Source organism: Cervus canadensis, chromosome 1, assembly GCF_019320065.1.
Source record: "Cervus canadensis isolate Bull #8, Minnesota chromosome 1, ASM1932006v1, whole genome shotgun sequence".
NCBI classification, from domain to species: domain Eukaryota; kingdom Metazoa; phylum Chordata; class Mammalia; order Artiodactyla; family Cervidae; genus Cervus; species Cervus canadensis.
Window position 1 is genome coordinate 18406303 of NC_057386.1, and position 19436 is coordinate 18425738.

At 58.2% G+C, this 19436-nt stretch overlaps 2 protein-coding genes across 11 annotated transcripts; one reads left to right on the forward strand and one right to left on the reverse strand.

Moving 5' to 3' along the window:
- The first annotated feature begins 3295 nt into the window (after nt 1-3295).
- On the forward strand, nt 3296-7904 carry SLC25A39 (solute carrier family 25 member 39). 4 transcript variants are annotated; one of them, XM_043466911.1, is made up of 12 exons: nt 3297-3451; nt 4338-4437; nt 4570-4629; nt 4738-4782; nt 5035-5168; nt 5731-5798; nt 5946-6070; nt 6243-6416; nt 6728-6837; nt 7050-7131; nt 7218-7298; nt 7390-7904. In XM_043466911.1, the coding sequence occupies exons 2-12, from the start codon at nt 4353-4355 to the stop codon at nt 7503-7505; spliced, it is 1080 nt and encodes a 359-aa protein (XP_043322846.1). In that variant the 5' UTR covers nt 3297-3451; nt 4338-4352; the 3' UTR covers nt 7506-7904. The 4 variants fall into 4 exon arrangements, with proteins under 4 accessions (XP_043322829.1, XP_043322839.1, XP_043322846.1 ...); XM_043466919.1 differs by having other exon boundaries at nt 5059-5168; XM_043466894.1 differs by having other exon boundaries at nt 3296-3451; nt 4738-5168.
- A 611-nt stretch (nt 7905-8515) lies between these two features.
- RUNDC3A (RUN domain containing 3A) lies at nt 8516-18417 on the reverse strand. Of its 7 annotated transcripts, none has more exons than XM_043466932.1 (11): nt 17818-18417; nt 14098-14213; nt 13620-13768; nt 13348-13433; nt 12108-12197; nt 11903-11983; nt 11552-11717; nt 11279-11436; nt 10358-10495; nt 10136-10242; nt 8516-9105 (listed from the first exon to the last, which is right to left on the reverse strand). In XM_043466932.1, the coding sequence occupies exons 1-11, from the start codon at nt 17922-17924 to the stop codon at nt 8963-8965; spliced, it is 1341 nt and encodes a 446-aa protein (XP_043322867.1). In that variant the 5' UTR covers nt 17925-18417; the 3' UTR covers nt 8516-8962. The 7 variants fall into 7 exon arrangements, with proteins under 7 accessions (XP_043322867.1, XP_043322859.1, XP_043322906.1 ...); XM_043466924.1 differs by having other exon boundaries at nt 13620-13753; nt 17818-18161; XM_043466941.1 differs by lacking the exon at nt 8516-9105 and adding an exon at nt 9323-9718 and having other exon boundaries at nt 17818-18178.
- Nucleotides 18418-19436: the final 1019 nt, after the last annotated feature.

The window sequence follows — 19436 nt, forward strand, 5'->3', positions numbered from 1 at the left end:
GTCCATGGAGTCACAAGAGTCAGAACATCTTAGCAGCTAAGCCACCACCACCAGAGTTTGGATCTCTCTTCTCTGGTTCTGTGATCCTGCAGCCTGGGGACTGGCCTCCAGCAAGGCACTTTTAGGTGGGAACAGTTCTGGCTCTAAACTCAGAGGTGCTGGTAGAATCCCTGGGAGGGACCTGAGCCCTACTTCAGGGCCCTAAATGTCTTCCTAGGCCCTAGGGGTGCAAGCTGGGGCTTGCCCTGGAAGAACTGAGCCTCACAATAAACACTCTTCTGTTTATATCCCTTCCCCAATGCCAGGCAAGGACTTGTCCATCAGTCCCTGAGATAACCCCTGGCAATGGTACTGTTTTCTCCCCTTTTACAGTTGAAAGGAGTATCTGTTTTTTTCCATCTGATGAAGAGGCTAGTGATGGCCACATGGGGCCACATGCTGCCTCTAGAAGGACCTTTGGGTGCCTGGTCAGTGTGAACCATGGCTGAGTCAGCCAGGACAGTGGCCATCTCCTCCTCAGGACTCTAGGCTTGCTTCTCAGGGCAGGCCAGTCCAGCCAGGGCCCCACAGTTATGAGCATCTCAAGCTGTGGCTCCACCCTGAAGTTGCTCTGATTGCCCTTGGATGGCACCTCCATCAGCTCCAGTGGTAGATAACTTCTCCCAGCTACCCACACTGCTGCCAGTGTGCTGACCTTCGGTGCCCAAGGTTTTCCCAGCCTCAAAGCATTTACTTGTAGGGTATGGCAGGGGCTGTGATCTGCTCAGCTCTGGGCGGAGCCACAGAACTATATGTCGGCTCTTTACTTAGCTTTTTACAGACCTGTCTTTAGCTAAGAGTCTGTAAATCAGCAGGCAGGTGACCTCATCTTTATTTTCAGTTGAGGAAACTGAGGGTAGTGACAAACCTCAAAGGCATCCTTTTGCAAGAAGAAACTCAGAAATGCAAGGAGTGCAAGCCCCTCCTTCTATTGTGAAGGAAACTGAGGCTCAGAGATCACCAGGTTTGATTCCTGGTTGAGCTACGTTGCTCTGGGGAAGAAGGCATGTGAGGAGTCATCACTATCTGTGCCTGCATTTAGAGGCAGAAGTAGGATCAGAATCCTGGTTGCTCTAAAGACCCTTTCCAGAAATATCTGTGCCAAGGGGGAGGGGGCAATGAATAATAATAGTGCTTTTCCCAGGTGGCTCAGTGGTAAAGAATTCACCCGCTAATGCAGGAGACACAGGTTTGCTTCCTGTGTCAGGAAGATCTCCTGGAGAAGGACATCGCAACCCGCTCCAGTATTCTTGCTGGGAAAATCCCATGGACAGAGGAGCCTGGCAGGCTACAGTCCATGGGGTTGCAAAGAGTCAGACAGGACTTAGCAACTAAACAACAACAGTAATAGGTAACAGTCACTGACTGCTTGCCAAGTGCCAGAAAGGGCTCTATGTACTTTAGAGCTATTAACTCATTACATACAAAATTCCTGGGAGCTGCAGGTATTTTGATCCCCATCAGCTCATTTTATAAATGGCTTAAAGACCCCTAGATATTTGCTAGATGTCCCACAGCTGCTGCAGGAGGCAGCTCAGACTGGAACTAGGTCCTGGCCTCCCAGAACTCTGATCTTGAGGCAGGTAAGTGGTGCGGGCCCGCACATGCTGTATCTTAGAGTTCTTGCGACCTAAGGCCTGAGTAAACCTTTGCAGGGAGCAGAGAGCCCTGATGGAGAATGGGCTGGGGTGGGAGGTCCTCTGGACAGAGGAAGGTGGGGGTTTGAACTCTAGCTCTTGCATTCATGTGATTTTGATGCAACTTGACCTCTAGGGTCCTCATTTTCTCACCGTAAAATGGGAAGAGTGCATAGGAGAAGTCTGGGTTCTACTCGACACCAGGAGTCATTACACACAAGGACTTGAGTTTCCTCCTCTGTAAAATGGGAAGCGATATCTCTTGGTTGATGGCTGTGAAACTGTTTTTAAGTCATGTCTTTAAGGCGGTAAAGGACCTTAATTGGGGCTGAACTCCCTCCCTGACAGTTTTTAAAATGATTTTTTGTCGTTTCAAAATTCACTTATATAAGAAGGGAATGTAAATGGCTCCTTCTCTCGGGGCCCTTTAGACCAGCAGCACTTCACCGGTGACTCCCCGCCCCCCACTTCGGGCTTCCTAGCCTTGGAGAGCCGCAAAGCCTTTTCTCAGGGAAAGCGCATGGTTGGCCCCATGGAATCCACGTGCTAATCCGGCGTGCACCGGCTGGTGGGGTTACTCCCTGCCGGGAAGCAACCGTTCTCGGGGTGAGGGGCGGAGAAACAAATGACGTCAGAGTCACGGCCTACCCTTCTTAAAGGCGCAGGCTCATAGCCAGTGTTCATTTTTCTGTTAGAACAAATAATCAGCGAACGAAAAGTTTTAAAGGCGAGGCAGTTGGTGGGGTCTCGGCTAACGGGGCTGGCCCGGGAGAAAAATGAGTCTCCTGAGAAGCGGGATCGGAGACGTCGTTACAGGATTTACGCCAACCTGTCACCCTGGGGAGGCAATTTGAGGGGAGGGGTTTGGTATTTGTCCAGTTCGAATTCCGGGTTCTTAACTATGACCCTCAGTTTCGTCTTCCGTAAAATGGGGAAGGCGAATAATAATCTACTTCTAAAACTGTTGAGACGTAGAAATAGGTTTTGTGAGAGTAACCAACACAGAAATGTCGGTCCCCACAAGGAGGTGGGACGAAGCCCAGGTGTAAACCCAGATCTCCCGGGGGCTCCCGGGCCAGCCGTTCCTCGGGCCAGTCTGTCTGGCTTCAGTTGCTTACTCGTTAGCTCCATCGCCCACACCCGCGTGGTACCCCGCAGTTTGTCAAGTGGTTTTGGCGTTGCAACCTCGGTGGACTGTCTGTTAAACGGGGACGACCCTATTTGATACGGCCATCATGAAGTTGTAAAAAACTCAACAAAGAGCCATGATGTTTGCCATCACTGTCTGACCGCCCTCGCGATTCTGGAAGAATTGATTCAAATCTTTTCCGGCCCGCGAATGAAAAAGACGGGGAGAGTGCGTTACCCATGCTCGTCTGGATAGTTTGTGGGAACAGCGCTCTGCCCGAGTACTGGTGGGGTGGTGTTGGGAAGAATAAGTTGTCAAGTACAGCGCTGCCGCCAGGTCGAGCGCGGCGTGGAAACACGCGACCTTGGCGCGCTGGCGGAACTGGGCATCGGCCGCGCGGGTTCGGGCTAGCGCGGGACGGGGAGGAGGCCGCGAGTGGGCGGGCCGGCGTCACTCCGGGCAAACGGTCGGTCGGCCCGCGGGGGCGGGGCCTCACAGGGCCAACCGGGGGCGGGGCGAGCTCGGCCGCTTTCCGAGTCGGCCTCGGTGCCGAGTGAGCGCGCGCGGAGCCCGCACCGGCGGCGGAGCCGCTATGGGCCCGCCCGGCCCCGGGCACCGCGCCGCTCGAGCACCGGCCTAGAGCCAGGTGGGCGGGACTGGACCAAGGCTGAGGGCCAAGCGGGAGGCAGAGGCGGGAGTTGGGTCTCTAGGGGTCCGAGGGAGCCTGAGCCGGGCGGGCCTGGGCTGGGGGCCGGGAGTCGCGGGCCGACACAGTCGGCCCCACCGGGCGCTCCCTGCGCGAGGAGTCGGAACAGAATGTCTCTGAGGGGTGAACAGCGATCTTGTCGTCCTATCCCTACTTCAAGCATTTTCGGCCTAGCCTACCGCCCCTCCTGCCCCCGCCACCGCCCCCGCTCGCGAGAGAGAGCAGATAAATTTGTCTTTACCCTTCGGGCCTCGAGAGGACGGGTGCGGGGGAGGTCTGGGAGTCCTCACTTTCAGTCCCAGGAAAGGGGGTGGGCCCTTCTCCGCCCTCAGATTTGTTCCCTTTTCCTCACTACCCGGCCTCACCTATCCACGCTGTGTGACTCGAGGCTCGCATGCACCCATCTCGGGCCTTGGGCGCTGGAGTGGGGGCCGTAGGGGGGGCGGCTCAGGCGCTTTGATCGTTGGTCCCCAGGCCTTCCAGGGCACCTGCACTGAACTGGATCACAGTATGCCGGTGTGGCGAGAGAGAGGGAATGGCGGTAGGCCGTTATTGTCCATTAACTGATGGGTGACTCTCCCAGTTTCCTTGCTGACTACTCCCAGTGTGACCTTGGGCCGGTCAACTCACCTCTCTGAGCATGTTCCCCACCCCCACGCCCCCAGCAAGGTGAAGCTGAGAATAACTGCTTTAGAAAGTGGTTGTGAGAAACTCATACTCAGTGAGTGAATGGGGTGAGAGTCTCCATAGTGTCCCTAGGCACCCCTGCCTCCTTTCTTCTCCTTCCTGACTCTGGTTTTTGCTCCAGTTGACACTTGCTTTTCAGAACTGAAGCTACAAGATGGCTGACCAGGACCCAGGGGGCATTAGCCCCCTCCAACAAATGGTGGCATCCGGTGCGGGGGCTGTGGTCACCTCCCTCTTCAGTAAGACCTGGGGAGGTGGGGTGGGAGCAGCTGGGGGCTGGGGCAGACCAGATGCTGACAAGTGACTTGGCTGTGGATGAGGGGTCAGGGAGGGGTCCTGAAGGAGCCTCCAGTCCTGCCCTCCTCCCCTAGTGACCCCCCTGGATGTGGTGAAGGTACGCTTGCAGTCCCAGCGCCCCTCAGTGGCCAGTGGTGAGTGCCTGACCTTGGAGCCAATGGGGGTGCAGGGTTCCCCAGGGATGGGGTGCCTGGGGGCAGGTGGGGGCCACTTCTGATTTGAGGTACCATCTTGTGTTTTAGAGCTGATGCCTCCCTCCAGACTCTGGAGCCTCTCCTACGCCAAATGTGAGTGCCCCGCATCACGGGGAACCTGTAAGGGTTCAGGGGAGGGAGTGTCCCAGTCTCTCAGGGCATATGGGGGGTCCCACAGCCATGGACTGGCACACACTTCTAGATCTCATCAGCCAGCCCTCTGTCCTACACTAGAACGTCCACCCAGGGACCCAAGCCTCCGCTGGCCCTCCAGGGATGGGAGCTCACCACCTCCCTGTGAGGTCCCAGGGCCCTGTCTTTCTGACGCCCCCACCCCTTCCCCAGTGCCCTCCTCTCTCCGGTCCACAGGGAAGTGCCTCCTGTACTGCAATGGTGTCCTAGAGCCCCTCTACCTGTGCCCAAATGGTGCCCGCTGTGCCACCTGGTTTCAGGACCCCACTCGCTTCACTGGTACCATGGTGAGGAGCAGCTGTGCCCTGGATGGGTCTGTAGGCATTTGGAGGGATACAGATTGGTAGGGCAGTAGATCCAGAAAACAGTGGGTAGCCTAAAGCACATAGAGATGGCCAGTTCATTTTGGGAAGGGCTCCCCGAGGGGGCATGGTCTTCACAAGGTTTTGAAAGGTGATTAGGAGTCCCTCCTGTTCCATGCTCAGTCGTGTCCGACTCCTTGAGACCCCATGGACTGTGGCCCACCAGGCTCCTCTGCCCATGGAATATTCCAGGCACCAGTATTGGAGTGGATTGCTCTTTCCTGTTCCAGGTTATCTTCCCAACCCTGGGCTCAAATCCATGTCTCGTGTCTCCTGCGTTGGCAGGCATATTCTTATCACTAGTGCTACCTGGGAAGCCTGAATAGGAGTCTGTTTGGTGTCAAATAGGGAGTTACATGTGTGGAGGCCTGAGGGGCTCCTGGGGTAGAAGCGAGGGCGTCAGGCGAGGACCCAGCCTGGGAGAGCCCTGCCACAAGCTTTGTTCATTTCATCCTTCCTCCTTCTGGGCTGGTGTCTGCGTGACCAGGATGCTTTTGTGAAGATTGTGCGTCATGAGGGCACCAGGACCCTGTGGAGCGGCCTCCCAGCCACCCTGTGAGCACCCCAGTTCTGCGGCTTGCCTCCCCCGATCCCCCCCATTCCAACCTCTTATTCCCAGTGTTGGCTGGCTGAGTGGGGCCAGGGAACCTTGGGAAGTTTGGGAGCTTTGGAGAGTCTTGGCTAACCTATACACACCCCCAGGGTGATGACTGTGCCAGCCACTGCCGTCTACTTCACTGCCTACGACCAACTCAAGGCCTTCCTGTGTGATCGAGCCCTGACCTCTGACCTCTACGCTCCCATGGTGGCTGGCGCACTGGCCCGCCGTGAGCACAGCCCTGGGCCCGCCGTCACCCTTTGACCATCCCCCCAGTGCAGGAGCCCAGTCCGACTCCCAACCTCTGCCAGCCTTGGGGTGGAGGGATGTTTAAGGCCCCTGGACTCTGGGACGGCTGCCTCTGGGACCTGTGAGCTGACCCATCCTCCCGTTCCCCACAGTGGGCACCGTGACTGTGATCAGCCCCCTGGAGCTGGTGCGGACAAAGCTGCAGGCTCAGCACCTGTCATACCGGGAGCTGGGCACCTGTGTCCGAGCGGCTGTGGCTCAGGGTGGCTGGCGCTCACTCTGGCTGGGCTGGGGTCCCACTGCCCTTCGGGATGTGCCCTTCTCAGGTAGGCACCCGCAGGGCAGGGGTTGAGGTGAGGGGCCCCAGGAGGTCTACAGCTAAGCCCCAGTTTTGCTACTACTAATCTATAAGTCATGTAACTTCTCTGAGCTGTGAGTATCCATCTCACACGTGAAGTGGGCCCCATGTTTTCATGAGACACTTCCTGCCCTGGGCCTGTGAAATCCACTGGCACATAGCATGCAGGCTTCATAATTGGGAGGGAGTGGTTGTGATGTAGGTCCGTGGGAGATGGGACGTCTGGGCCTACCCCACTGCCCTCCCAGTCTCTCATGAGTGCACCCCCGTGCCCCCAAGCTCTGTACTGGTTCAACTATGAGCTGGTGAAGAGCTGGCTGAGCAGGCTCAGGCCAAAGGACCAGACCTCCGTGGGCATCAGCTTTGTCGCTGGCGGCATCTCAGGGATGGTGAGTCGATCATGGTGGGAGTGAGGCCATTGACGTGTCCCTGAGGTGACCAGAGGGTTGTTGGAGATGCTCTGGAAAAGAATCGTGTGCCTTTCCATGGGTACACACACTCCATTCCCCTAGTGATGTTCTAGCTAAGGCCAGGAGGCCCAGGTTGGATGCAAGGGATGGGGGTCCTGGGAATGGAGACAAGTCTGTTCCCACCCCACCAGGTGGCGGCCACCCTGACTCTACCCTTCGACGTGGTGAAGACTCAACGCCAGGTCGCACTAGGAGCGGTGGAGGCTGTGAGAGGTGAGGAACCCTGGCTTGTGTGGGGCAGGGTAGGCAGGGTTGGGGGTGCCCAGCGGGGTCTTATTGGGCCGCACCTGGATTTGCAGTGATGCCCCCGCACGCCGACTCTACTTGGCTGCTGCTACGGAGGATCCTGGCCGAGTCAGGCACCAGGGGCCTCTTTGCAGGTGGGCATCTTTATGTGTGTGTCCACACCCTGGTGAAGTTGGTGCTCCCTGGGGCTCGACCTCTGACCCTAGCCTCCCCCTCCCACTACAGGCTTCCTCCCGAGGATCATCAAGGCCGCCCCTTCCTGCGCCATCATGATCAGCACTTATGAGTTTGGCAAAAGCTTCTTCCAGAGGCTCAACAGGGAACAGCTTCTGAGCCCTTGAAAGCGAGGGGACAAGGACCCCACCTCTTCCGTGGACAGGGTGGGGCAGGAGGAGACTGAGCCAAGTGCCTTTTCCTTCAGCACTGAGGGGAGGGGCCTCATTTCTCTTTCCTCCCCACTCAGCCCTAGGGGTGGGGGGAATGCCCCTCTGCACCCACCCAGAGCCCCCTCCCCCCAAACCCCCTGACTACTTCCTGCTGTTCCCCATTCCCCAGCCCTGAGAATCATCACTCTTTTCCCTCAAGTTCAAGACCAAATCTGCTCACTTCTCCCCTCATTTCCCTGTGGGTTTGCTGTAAGTGAGCCTGTCTCTAGGAGCCACAAAACCCTGGGCCTGGCATAGTCTGTACCCACCCCTGTTAATTTGTTGAGTCTAAAGACGATAAACCTCTTTCCAGTGCTTGTAACTGCAGGAGGTGTCTGGGGTGGGTGGGAAAGCAGGGCTTGATGAGCGATTTGCACAGAAGAGGCCTGGAAGGGACCTTGACGTTGGCTTCGGCTGCCCGGGTGGCATCCCTGTAGAGGAGCCCTCCCGCAATGTCATGAGAGCCACCGGGGGTGAGATCTTTACCCAAGGGCACACTTAAGTGACAACCCAGGAAGGAAGGTGGCTTCAGTGCCAGGCCTTGGCCTAATGGAAGAGTCTGGACCTGTAGACTGAAGCTGAATTGCTCAGTAATGGATGGGAAACGGGGCCCTGCCAGGGCTTGCCTTCTCCATCTCTGCCCCACCCCCCAACTCCCTGCCCAGGATGTCCAGCATCGTCTCTGCCTGGGGTAGATGAGCCATCCAAGGGGCCCTTAACACACTTTGGTGTTTCCCTGGGCTGACCTACTATTTCAGACACTTCATACCAAAGCCACCCACTCCCTGAATTACTCCAACCAGTCTGTTCCCAGGTTTTAGCAGGTCCAGCATCACCTGGTTATGGGCCCAGCACTAACTCCACCACATTCTGCCAACCTCAGGACCGGGCCCCCTGTCCCAGCCCCTCCACAGACAAGGCTGCCCTCAGTCCTCTGGTTTTTATTTGCCTGATACCCTCATAGCTGGCCCCCACCCCCAGCCAGGGGGCTGAGGAGGGAGTGACTCCAGGGTATACACAGGGGCAGACAGAAGAGGCATGGGACGTGGGGCTGCTGAGGCTGGGCCGCCAGCCCCCGAGGAGGGTGGGGTGATGAGCGAAGGAGAGTCCCGCTGGGAGCTAACCAGGCATCGGGGTCACCGGAAGAAGCAGCTTCCTGAGGGTCCCCGTGGCCTCGGTGCCCCTGCCTCGGCCCCAGCGGCCTCTCTTGGCAGCTCCAGCCTCAGTGGGCAAGAAGCTGAACTGGGCTAGAAGCAAAGGGTGTCTCCAGAGAGACTCCTGGCTGAGTGGGCAGCGTTCTCTGGAGGGTGGCCTGGGCTGGGGAGGCTCTGAGGGAGGGCGGCAGGTGGGGCTGGTGCTGCCCACGCCGCTCCTCAGCTGGGGCTCAGTGCCGGGCTGCCCTCGGGACTGTCGCTCACCAGGCACTCGTTGGATTTGAAGCTCGCCAGGGACTTGCAGCTGGGGATGGAGGCCAGGGAGCCGCAGAGGCCCAGCATGGAGGGCGTGGGGTCCTTCCCTGGGGAGAGAGGGCTGGTGAGGCCATGCCGACAGGCCTCCGTGAGTGAGTGGTGGGCGGTGCTCGGGTGCAGGCAGTGAAAGAGCCCTCGGGTCACCCGCCAGGAGACCCTCCTCATTCCTGGAGCGCCGGCCTTTTGCAGCGAAACCGGGGAAGAGCACCTGCGGCTGTCATGCAGAGAGCTGGGGACAGACACTGTATTGTAATCGTCAGTTTATGTCTCTGTCTCCCCCCGAGGGTTCATCCTCTCTTTGTCCGTTTATTAAACACGTGGTGAGCACTTGTTCGGTTCCAAGCGCGGGGGATACAGAGAGCGGACAAGACACGGTCCCTGCCCTCACGGAGCTCACAGTCTGGTGGGGAGACAGACACACGGACAATCACAGACACAGTGTGGCGGGGTTCCACGGTCCATAGCCTGCCTCGTCTCAGAGAAGTTCTAGGGTCATCCAGTGCGGTGTGGATTTTAGAAAGAAAAGACAGGTGGTCCAGGCACCAGGGAAACTAGGGTGGGAAAGCCAGGTGAAGCCAGGGAGGGAGGGCAACACAAAATGCATGCGTTGAAGTCCTGGACATTCGCTTGAAGGGAGCCACTAATTTGGTTCTGAGCTTCCTGGCAGCCAAAGAGAAGGGGGAAACAACGGTCAGGCAACTGGTTCATAGAGCGCAAGAAATAAGAGCAAAATAGTTAGGCAAAGAACTCCCAAAGGATCTGTGGGGCCTTTGAGGATGTCACGGAGCCCTCACCATTTGCCAACACTGGTGACTGTTCTAATCAGCACCCCCATTTTACAGATGAGAAGGGTTCAGCAAGGTGGACTCAATGACCAAGCTCCCACAACCAGAGAAGGCGCGGCTGAGATTTGTGCCAGGGTCTGCCTGACACCCCAAACCAAGCTCTCAGTTGCTGTGCTAAGCTCCTAGGCAGGGTTGATTGAACGAGGGACGTGGCCAGGGCCTGACTACAAGCCCCAAGGCCTGGCCTCAGCCCTTCTGTAGTGGGTACTGGGTGCTGGATTGGGGGGCTCACCGATGGGACCCCAGGGCTCCTCGTCCCGCTTGCCCTCTCCCAGGCGCTGGGAGTCCGAGCTTAGACTGGCTTCAGCAGACAGGGGCTCCGTGCTCATGAAACTGTGTCTGTGGCAAAGCAGAGAGAGCCAGTGGGTGGACAGAGGCCCACAGCCCCTAGCGCCCCTCTTCCGTAGGAGAGCAGGGGCCAGCACTGGGGCCAGGCTGTCTGGCTGGGGCTTACCTCCGGTAGAGCTTGGGGTTGTTGGCACCCTCGGCCCCACTGAGCGTGCCCAGTGATGGCCATTGGTTGACCAGGCGTGTGGTGAGGTCCTTGGAACCCTGGGCCAGGGGAGCGTGGTCACCAGGGATCAGACCTGTCCTGGGATGGGGAGGGGGGGTCAGGCCTGGCTGGAAGAGGGAGCAGAAGTGGGGAAGAGGGGCTCAGAGAGAGGTGGGGGGAGGGGCTAGGATTGAAACCTGGGTGGCAGAAACGGTATGAATGTTGAGAGTCAGTGGAGTGTGCTGGGGGGGTCACAGGGGTGATAGGAATTAGTGCAATTATGTTGGGGTTTAGCGCAATAATGAGATGTCAGGGGAGTCAGGGTGGTGGGCAGGTCGGTGCAGAGCAATGTGGGGTTCATGAAGAGTAATGGGGTGTCAGGGGGTCATGCTGGGAGGCCTCAGGGTAATGAAAACGTTTAAAGAGGAACTGTTAGAAGGATGGGCAGAGGTGAGGTCAGGGGTCACTGTGGGTGATGATGCTCAGTGGGCCTACGTTCAGATGTGTTGAACAGAGGGAATGATGCAATCATGTTGAAGGGCGTTGAATACTATTAATTAGAGTTGCTTGTGAGTAATATTGGGGCTCCTGTAGTGCCGGAATCCCAGGAGTACTGTTGAGTGGCCATTCTAGCTGGTGTCGGGTAGCTGAGGATGAAGTGGGGAGCCAGCTTGGGGCGGGGGTAGAGGTGGGGGGGTGGTGCGGGTTTTATGTTGAGAATAAAGTTAGGTCGCCCGGGGAGGGGGATCTCAGGGTGGCGGTACCGGGCTCAGTGGTCTGATGGTGGTGGTTGGTATCAGGAAAGGTGATGTTAGAGTCAGCGGGGGCGATGTGGTCGGGGTGGCGGGGGATCAGGGTCAGGGCCGCGGCGGCGGCACTCACAGCTGCTCCTGCAGCTCCAGGATCACGCCTTCCAGCTCCCGCTTCTCCCGCTGGTTCTGCGCCGCCGCCTCCTCCAGCTGCAGTTGCAGCCGCCGGTTCTCCGCCTCCAGATCCTTCAGCTGCGATTCGCGCAGACGCACCAGCTCCTCCAGGTAGCCCTGCGGGGCGCCGGCTCAGCCCGGGCGGCGAGAGGAGGTGGTCCCCGCGGCCGCCCGCCCCGCCTCCTGCCGGGCTCGCCCCGCCCACGCCCCGCCCACGCCGCGCGCCGCGCACCTTCTGCGCGTAGACAATGCGGAACTTCTGTTCCATCTTGTGCCACTTGCTGTACCAGCTGTCCTCGTCGGTGACGAGCGGCAGGTACGGGTGCTCGGGCGAGTTGTCCTCGCTCGTGCTGCTCTCGGCGCTGTGCCGCTCCTCCTCGTCCGTCAAGTAGTCGTAGCTTGAGGGAGGGAGCAGTTACACAGCCAAGGTTACACAGTTACACAGACAAGCCTCTTGGGCCGGGGGCGGGGGGGGGGGGGGCGGCATGATGCCCAGACCGCTTGCCTCCCGCCCGCCATCCCCACCCCTCTGGGCGGTCGTCTGTCCGCACCCACCCACCTCCGCAACAATCGAGCTGCTCACCTCTGAGTGAACTTTAGGTAGGGCGTGTAGTCGATGACCACGGGGGTCTTCCCGTCCAGCACTTCGCCCTTTAGGCAGAAGCTGGGGGCAGAACAGCCACAGGGTGGGGGGCAGGTATGAGAGGATGGGAGTGTGGACGGACTTTCGCAGAGAAACAACCCCAATCCCACCGTCACGGAGACCGCCACCGCCACCCAGACCCCACCTGAAGTCTATGGCGCTCAGTCCGATCAGCATCCCAGTGAGGACCGTGGCTTCCTCCCGCATCATGATGGCTCCTGAGTCGTAGAAGCGTCTGTGGGAGGGGGGAGGTACCGGCAATGTAGTCTTCCCAGGGGGCCCCACACCTCAGGGCTTCTCCTGTTGGCTTATCACAAACCTTGCCTGGAGGAAGGAGGTACCTTTTTTCCTGCTCACCCCTCACTGTGGATCTTGTCTCCCCCTCAGACTGGGGCCCACTGGGGATAGCGCCTGTGTCTCCCACCTATTAAAACGCGTGTCCCCTGAGATTCGACCTCCAACCCTCTGAACTACCCCTTCTCCACTAAGTACAGGGTCACCCAGATCCTTAAAATCAGGAAACAAGTCCTAAACAGTGCTTGGCATATAAATGTTAGTCTCTCAGTCCTGTCCAACTCTTTGCAACCCCATGAACTGTAGCCCACCAGGCCCCTCTGTCTATGCGATTTTCCAGGCAAGAATACTGGAGTGGGTTGCCATTCCCTTCTCCAGGGGATCTTCCCGACCCAGGAATAGAACCCAAGTTTTCTGCATTGTAGGCAGATTCTCTACCGTCTGAGCTACCAGGGAAGTATTTTGGCATACAGTCGATTTTTAAAAATATATGTTAATGTGAATCCTGAAATGTGAGGACATACCAGAGATACAGTGCAACCAAAAACATCAGTTTGGGTGTGACCACGTGAGTGGGGTAGCGAGGCACATGTCCCTACTGTACTCATTTTCCCCTCTGGCACATCTTGCCTGTGACCCTGCCTCCCGGACCCAATATCTCTGCAGACCCACGATGTACAGACTGAAACTCTGTCCCCTAGGACTCTGTAGTCCATGGGTAGCAAGTACAGACTGCTGCTGTTGTTTGCAGAGCAGGTAGAGCTGTGTGCTATAGGTCATGGAACAAGGCCAACAAGTCAAATAATACATAGTTGAGGCTTGTCCAGAGCTATGTGCATGAGACCAGCACTGGGGGTCATGGGGGTCAATGAATTTGACTTGGAAGAGATGGTGGTGGCGCTAAAAGTGTGTTCTGGGACTGGCTGGCCCAGCTGACTGGTGGATGGTCTGGGAGGGGAAAGCTAGCAGTGCATGCTGGTAGTTGTAGTCCAGATACTGAAGGTTGCAGCCACAACTTAAGGATCAAGTATGTTTAGGCAATGAATGTACACCCTGGGACTTGTGGTCCACACTGATTGAGGGGGTCTGACCTGGTGGTCCGAGTGTCCCGCAGGGCTGTGGTGATGTATTCCGACATGCGCTTCTCCATCAGTGCCACCCGGATCCATGCCCGGCCCTGGAAAGCACGTTCACTTTTACTGGCTGCCCCAGAGGGACCCGTGTGTGTGCCCCTGGGTCTGGACCTCCTGTGGCCCTTCTCCCCAGTGCCTGTGGGCTGGGGTGAGGACCAAGGAGCAAGCAGCCCCTCTGTATCCAGAGGAGGGAGCAGCTGCCCTGACCCTGCCCGCTGCAGGCCCCTCACCTTGGCCCGGGCGGTACTGATGTTTTCCATGTTCTCGATGCTGCTCACACAGTTGTTGGGCACTTTGCTGCAGGCCAGGCGGATGTAGTCCCAAAAGCCTCGCTGCCCGTCTGAGCTGAACCAGCTCACCGGACCTGCTGGGGCACAGGCTGAGCCAGGGCAGGGAGCGGGCTCAGCAAGACCAGGGAGTTTGGAGAGGGTCCATGTAACGGGGCATGCACATGCATAAATAAAAGCAGCCATACACGTGCATCATGCCTACCCCAAACAGACATACCCACACATACATGTACACACAAGGCTCACTGCTGGGGCTTGTGGGTACCCCTTGTATTGTGCCCCCCCTTCCCAGCTCTGTGCTTGAGCTTCTGTGCATGATCTAGAATTGGGACCAGGGTCAATGATGGGGTTCAGACAGCCACAGAGTAGATCAGAAGGGGGTAGCTGGGAGCAATAGGGGACAGGAACCTGGACCCACCTTTGAAACGGTGGCTGAGGATCTGCTCTAAGATGGCTGCAAAATTCACAAACTCCTCGGATGAGTCATCGATGGGCTCCGTTGTGTACTTCTCCAGCAGGGTTTTCACGGAGAACCTGGGTGAGAGGGAGGGAGAAGGGGCAGTGGGGTGTCAGGTGAGAAGACGGGGTAATGGGGGTAAAAGGCAGGATAAGAAGAGATCACCAGGAGCATGGATGTGGTAGGAAGGCAGAGGGAAAGAGGGTGGGGGACAAGTGAGACTGTAGTGACCAGAGAGGGGCTGTGATGTGGGTGAGTAGGGTGGCAGATGGGAGATTGATTGACAGAGTGGGTGACGGAGAGGCAGAGAAGGGAAGCTTCAGGAACAAGTATGAGAGGGGATGAAACAACAGATAGAAGGATGAGGCACCTGGAGCCAGGGGGCCAGCCCAGAGCCTCTTGCTGATCACCCACCCTTTGGAGTTGCGTTCTGTCTGTCAGAGAAGGGTGGGGGTTGGCTCGGAGGTGGGAGCTGCTTTGTGCCCCTGTCCTGAGCTGCCTTCTGCTATTGCTAGAACATTCTCCAGTCCCTTCTGGGGTGGGGTCACCTGTGCCAGCGCATGTGAGTTGCACCAAGCACATGGAGCGTGGGCAGGCATGGGTGGCCAGGTGGACCCCCAGCACACGGATGCCCCCCTTCCCCCTTTTCCTTCCTAGCTCGGCCACCCACACACCAGCTGCCCAGAACCAGGCAGTGCAGAACTGGGCCGGGGGAGGTGCAGGGTGCGGGTCTGACACACACAGTGGGTGGGAGGGGGCATTGGCAGCAGATCTCTGGAAGGGGGCTTGAGGGCCCGGACACCTGGCCTCTCAGAGAGGAAGGAAGCCAGGGGAAGCCAATGGGGCTGAGAGACTGGAGCCCAGCAGCCCCCACCCTCCCTCCAATCCACCCAGAGCCTGGGCTCCCTCTACAGTCCCTACGCCTGCAGTCTCCACCTGCCATCGCTGCAGCGGGGTGGGGCAGGGATGAGGACATGGTTCCCAGCATCCCATCATGGCCCCTCTGTGGGTGGTACAGCAGGGGGGATGTATCCAGGGATATGGGGGCTGCTTGGAACCATCCTTCTTTCTCTAAGCTCATCCAGTCCTGTAATGTGCCCAGCGCTATACTCTGTATGTGTCATCTCATCTATCCTGACAGCCTTGGGAGGAAGGTCCTCTTAGTATCACCATTACCCCGATTTTACAGATAAGATAACTGAGGGTCTAAGAGATTGACTGGTCTGTTCGAAGTCACACTGCTTGTGAGGCGTCAACAGGTATGTCTGATCCCAATGCCCTTGCTCTTTCTGGGGCCTCCTGGTGGATGTCAGGATCACTGAGGCCCCAAGCAGCCCCTGTCTCCTCCATACTTTGTCCTCCGCTCTGTTCTCCAGCCCTCGAACACTGGCCTCCAAGGCTCTAGGCCAATGGCACAACTAAGCCCACAGACCTCACTCCCTTCCCTTTGAGTTGGTCTGGACTGAGATAAGAGTCAGGTCAGTGCTGGGGTTGTACCAAGGGAGGCAGCCTGGGTGGACTCAAATCCTGTATCCTTGTGGTACCTTTGTGGCCTGGGACAAGTCACTTAATCTCTCCAAGGCCCATCTTCACCAGGTGCAAACAAGAATAATAGTACCTGTCTCATCAAATTTTGGTTCAAATTCCAGGAAAAATCTGGGAGAAGGTGAGTGAGCAAGCCATGGGGCAGGGGTGGTAAGGAACTGGGCCATTAATGGCATGGCCAGAAGGAGTCTATGTTTAGGGCATTATCTGGACTTTATTATACAGTCCTGCTCCTGTGATGTCTTCTGGTCATTTGGGTCAGACCTCAGTGGGGGCCTGTGGCTGATTTCAGCATAGCAGCCATCTGCCATCTGTCCTCAGGGGTGCTATGGAGCTGGTCATCGCCCCCGGGAGCCCCATGGTGTGTTCCCTGCTCAGAGGTGCAGTAGCTGCTGCAGGTTACCATGGAGACAGGGCAGCCAGGGCCCAGGGGAGCCCTCGGCCTGCTAAAGGGAACTGTTCCCGGAGCTGGAGGCGAACCACGTGACTGTGATGAGGCAGCAGGGGCCGGAGGGGTTTCTGAGCCTCTGTCATGCTCCCAATCCCCCCCCAACTCTATCCCTCACATTCCAGCTCTAACCCCACTTCCAGTCCCCCAGAACGTCTGCTTCTGCAGCTGAGGCCCAGGGGCATTCGTCCCTTCCCTACACTTTCAGCAGTCCCAGCTGTCCTGGCAGGCAAGAGAAGGAAGAAGAACCTAGGAGGTCAAGAGAGATGAGAGGGACAGGAAGGATGGCATCGGACGGGCTGTTTTCATGTGCCAGGCACTGGACTAGGCTCCAACATGCATCATATCATTACCATTCCTTGGTGTGGCTATTACATCTACAATGGACATAGTAAGACACCCAAGGCCCAGAGTGGTTAGGAGACTCCCCCAAAGTGGTACAGCTAATAACTGAAGAAGAGCCTGAACCTAGGACCATCTGTGTTTTACACCACACTGGCAGGGCCTGAGAGGTGAGCATGGAGGCAGAGGCCTGCATTTGGACTGGGCCACTGCCGCACTCATTCCTATCTAATGTTCCAGGCATTTTAAAGAGGTCACGGGTGCACAGCACCATGCTAGGCACTGGGGATGTAATGGTATGAGACAGACGTAGTAGGGCAGGGTGTGCACCCAGGAACCTGGAAGAGTTGTAGGAGACAGACCCAGGGCATCAGGGGGGCACTGATTCCTGGGGGAGGGAGCAGGACCAAGACTGGTATGCAGGCAGGTGGGGCTGGCAAGGGAAGACAGCTGAGCCCTCAGAGGTGGCATGGGGCCGAGGGGAGATTGCAGGTGGAGAAGACAGCTGGCAGGGGGCTCCGAGGGGGAGAGATGAGTGCAGGTGGGGGCTGAGGACTGGTCATTCCTGGCTTCAGGGCAGGGAGAGTGAGCCACTGCGGGGCTGGGGAGTGGGAAGGTTCACTTTCTGGGCCCCAAGAAAGCGGGCAAGTCTTCCCAACACTGCGACAACCCCACCCTTGGGAACCAAGGGCTTGGCCCTCCCAATCTCCTCCCCTTGAGCCCAGGAGAACCCAGCTTCTGCGGTCAGGCCCTCAGTCCTTCCCACCACAGGGGCAGTGCTGTGTCTTCACTGGATGGATTCAGGGACTTCACCTACATGCCCGGTTGACCCTGCCATGGGCTGTAACTGCCCAGAGATGGAGGAGGGCACCACCCCTGCTCCAGGATTTGAGCATTGGGAAATCTCCCAGAAAAACCCTACCCCAGAGAGGCCAGGTTGGCAGGGGTGGGCGTGAGGACATGCTTGGAGGGCGTTCATTCCCCTCTCCCATCAGTTCTCTGCCCACCCAGCTCCCGCCCCCAGCAAGGGAGCCAGCCCTCCCCACCCCTCCCCCTCACAGACAATGTCACTTCCTGGTTCTCACAGGAAGCTGCAGTGCCAATTAAACACCCCTCACCCTCCAGGCCCCAGGCTGGGCACCGGCCTGGCCTAGCCTGGCCTAGAAGGAAGGGTAGGGACCAGACCTCCAGACCCTCTCCAAGCCTGGGTCTGAGGATAGCGGACGCGCGCTGCTCTTAACCCGGTGCTGCCTCCCTTTTCTTCGCGTCTGCTGTGCATCCTCGCATCCAGCCGGCCCCGCCGCCTCTCCTTGACCACCCCACCCCCGCCCGCCGGCGGTGCCCACCTGCACACGGTGATCAGGTTCCTGCGCTCCACGGCCACATTGCGGGAAGACGCTTTCTTGGAGGACAGCCCCAGAGCCATGGTGGTCTGGACAAAGCTCGCTTCCATCCAGATGTGTGGCCACTGCTGCTGCCGCCGCCAGCTGCCCCTCACCCTGCCCGGCGCCCCGGCCCCCCACCGCCGGATCACCGCTGGGCCCTCTGCCCGCCGGGGCACGTCGACCCCTCCACGGCCATCCTCCAGCCGCTGCGCGTGTTGCCCGGCCCCCTGGCTCCCTCCCCCGGCGGCGATTCCGAAGCAAAACAAGGCCGGGGAGGGAACTCTCCGAGGTGCTGAGCCGGGGCCCGTCACCCCCTCCCCTAGCCGCCCGCCCCCCTCGGCCGGTGACGTCAAAGCCCTCGAGCCCCGCCCCCCGGCAGGCCAGGGACCAATCCGCAGAGGGTGCAGGATTTGGGGGGGGAGGGGAGAGGGCAGGGGCCTCAGGGAGCGCCGGGAGGGTCCCAGGGAGAGGCAGCGATTGGAAGGAAGAAAGGGGGCTTCTGGCTTGCCCTCCACCCCCAGGCTCAGAGCCCAGGACCCCACGTCTCGCGTCTCTGCGTCCCGACGCCTCTACTCCCTTGTTTCTGCCCCCTGATCAGTGGTGTCTTATCTCAGAAGTCTTCTCATTTCTCCTCACCTTTATCCCGGCCCCCTCCTCCCACCCGTTGTCTATCGGCATTCCCAGAGAGGCCAGGCCAGGTCTTCGTCCAGAGAACGCAGGTGGCCCTACGCTATCGACCCTGGAGACCAAGGAGCAGTCGGAAACCGTATCTGTCTGCCCCCGCGCTTGGTTGGTCTGCGCCAGCCGGCGGAGTCCAGCGCTGTAGGGTGGGGGATGGGAATCCAGAATAAGCCGTAGGAGCCCTGCGCCTGGAACCCCTCGGGACAGAGTGGAGAGTAGACTGGCAGCTGAAGGCCTGGGCTCTGTGGAGGTTCCTAGCAGTAGAGCTGATGCCCATAGTGGTGCCAAGTAACTGCTTCTGAGTCCTACCTCCTCACACCACCCCAGAGGCAGCTGGTTTGAGGATTAACCCCTTGGCTGCCCGAATTGCTGCAGGGTACCATCAACCCTCTCTTCAAGGCCAGAAAAGCTGGCTGCATCCATTTTCCGTGTTTGTTTTTTTCAAATTGGACTATAGTTGATTTACAGTACTGGTTGCATCTTTTAGGTGGTTGCATCTTTTAGGGAAGGTGGGGGAACAGAGGGAGAGTCTGGCTTCCATACTACCCGTTGCTCTCTCACATCACTGCTCCCACATGCTCCATTCCTCTATTTAGCCTGTTCTCTTTCAACCACTGAAATCCCCAGCTCCCACAGAAAGGCTTTCTGTCTTGATCACAAGAGCTTCACCCAGTTTCTCCATCTGGCCTCAGGAATGTCCATTCTCCAACTCTGCCCACTCTCTGGGTTGACTCTGCTTGATAGTGGCTGGTCAGTGTCTCCACACTGATCCAGATGGGCACCCACATCTGAAAATGACCAGCAGGCAGGGACCCTCCATTAGCACAAACAGAGGAGGGAGAGATGAAAGACCTGTAGAAATTCCCAATCTTGGTCTGACTCCCTGGGGACTGGGGAGG

Excerpts from the sequence above, each read along its gene's own strand:
- SLC25A39 (XM_043466894.1), top strand. The coding sequence starts at position 4,353 with ATGGCTGACCAGGACCCAGGGGGCATTAGCCCCCTCCAACAAATGGTG. Across the intron at positions 5,799-5,945 it reads AGCGGCCTCCCAGCCACCCT|GGTGATGACTGTGCCAGCCA; the intron begins GTGAGCACCCCA and ends ACACACCCCCAG. Across the intron at positions 6,071-6,242 it reads GGCTGGCGCACTGGCCCGCC|TGGGCACCGTGACTGTGATC; the intron begins GTGAGCACAGCC and ends CGTTCCCCACAG.
- RUNDC3A (XM_043466932.1), bottom strand. The coding sequence starts at position 17,924 with ATGGAAGCGAGCTTTGTCCAGACCACCATGGCTCTGGGGCTGTCCTCC. Across the intron at positions 14,214-17,817 it reads AACCTGATCACCGTGTGCAG|GTTCTCCGTGAAAACCCTGC; the intron begins GTGGGCACCGCC and ends CCTCTCACCCAG. Across the intron at positions 10,243-10,357 it reads AACCCCAAGCTCTACCGGAG|ACACAGTTTCATGAGCACGG; the intron begins GTAAGCCCCAGC and ends GCTTTGCCACAG.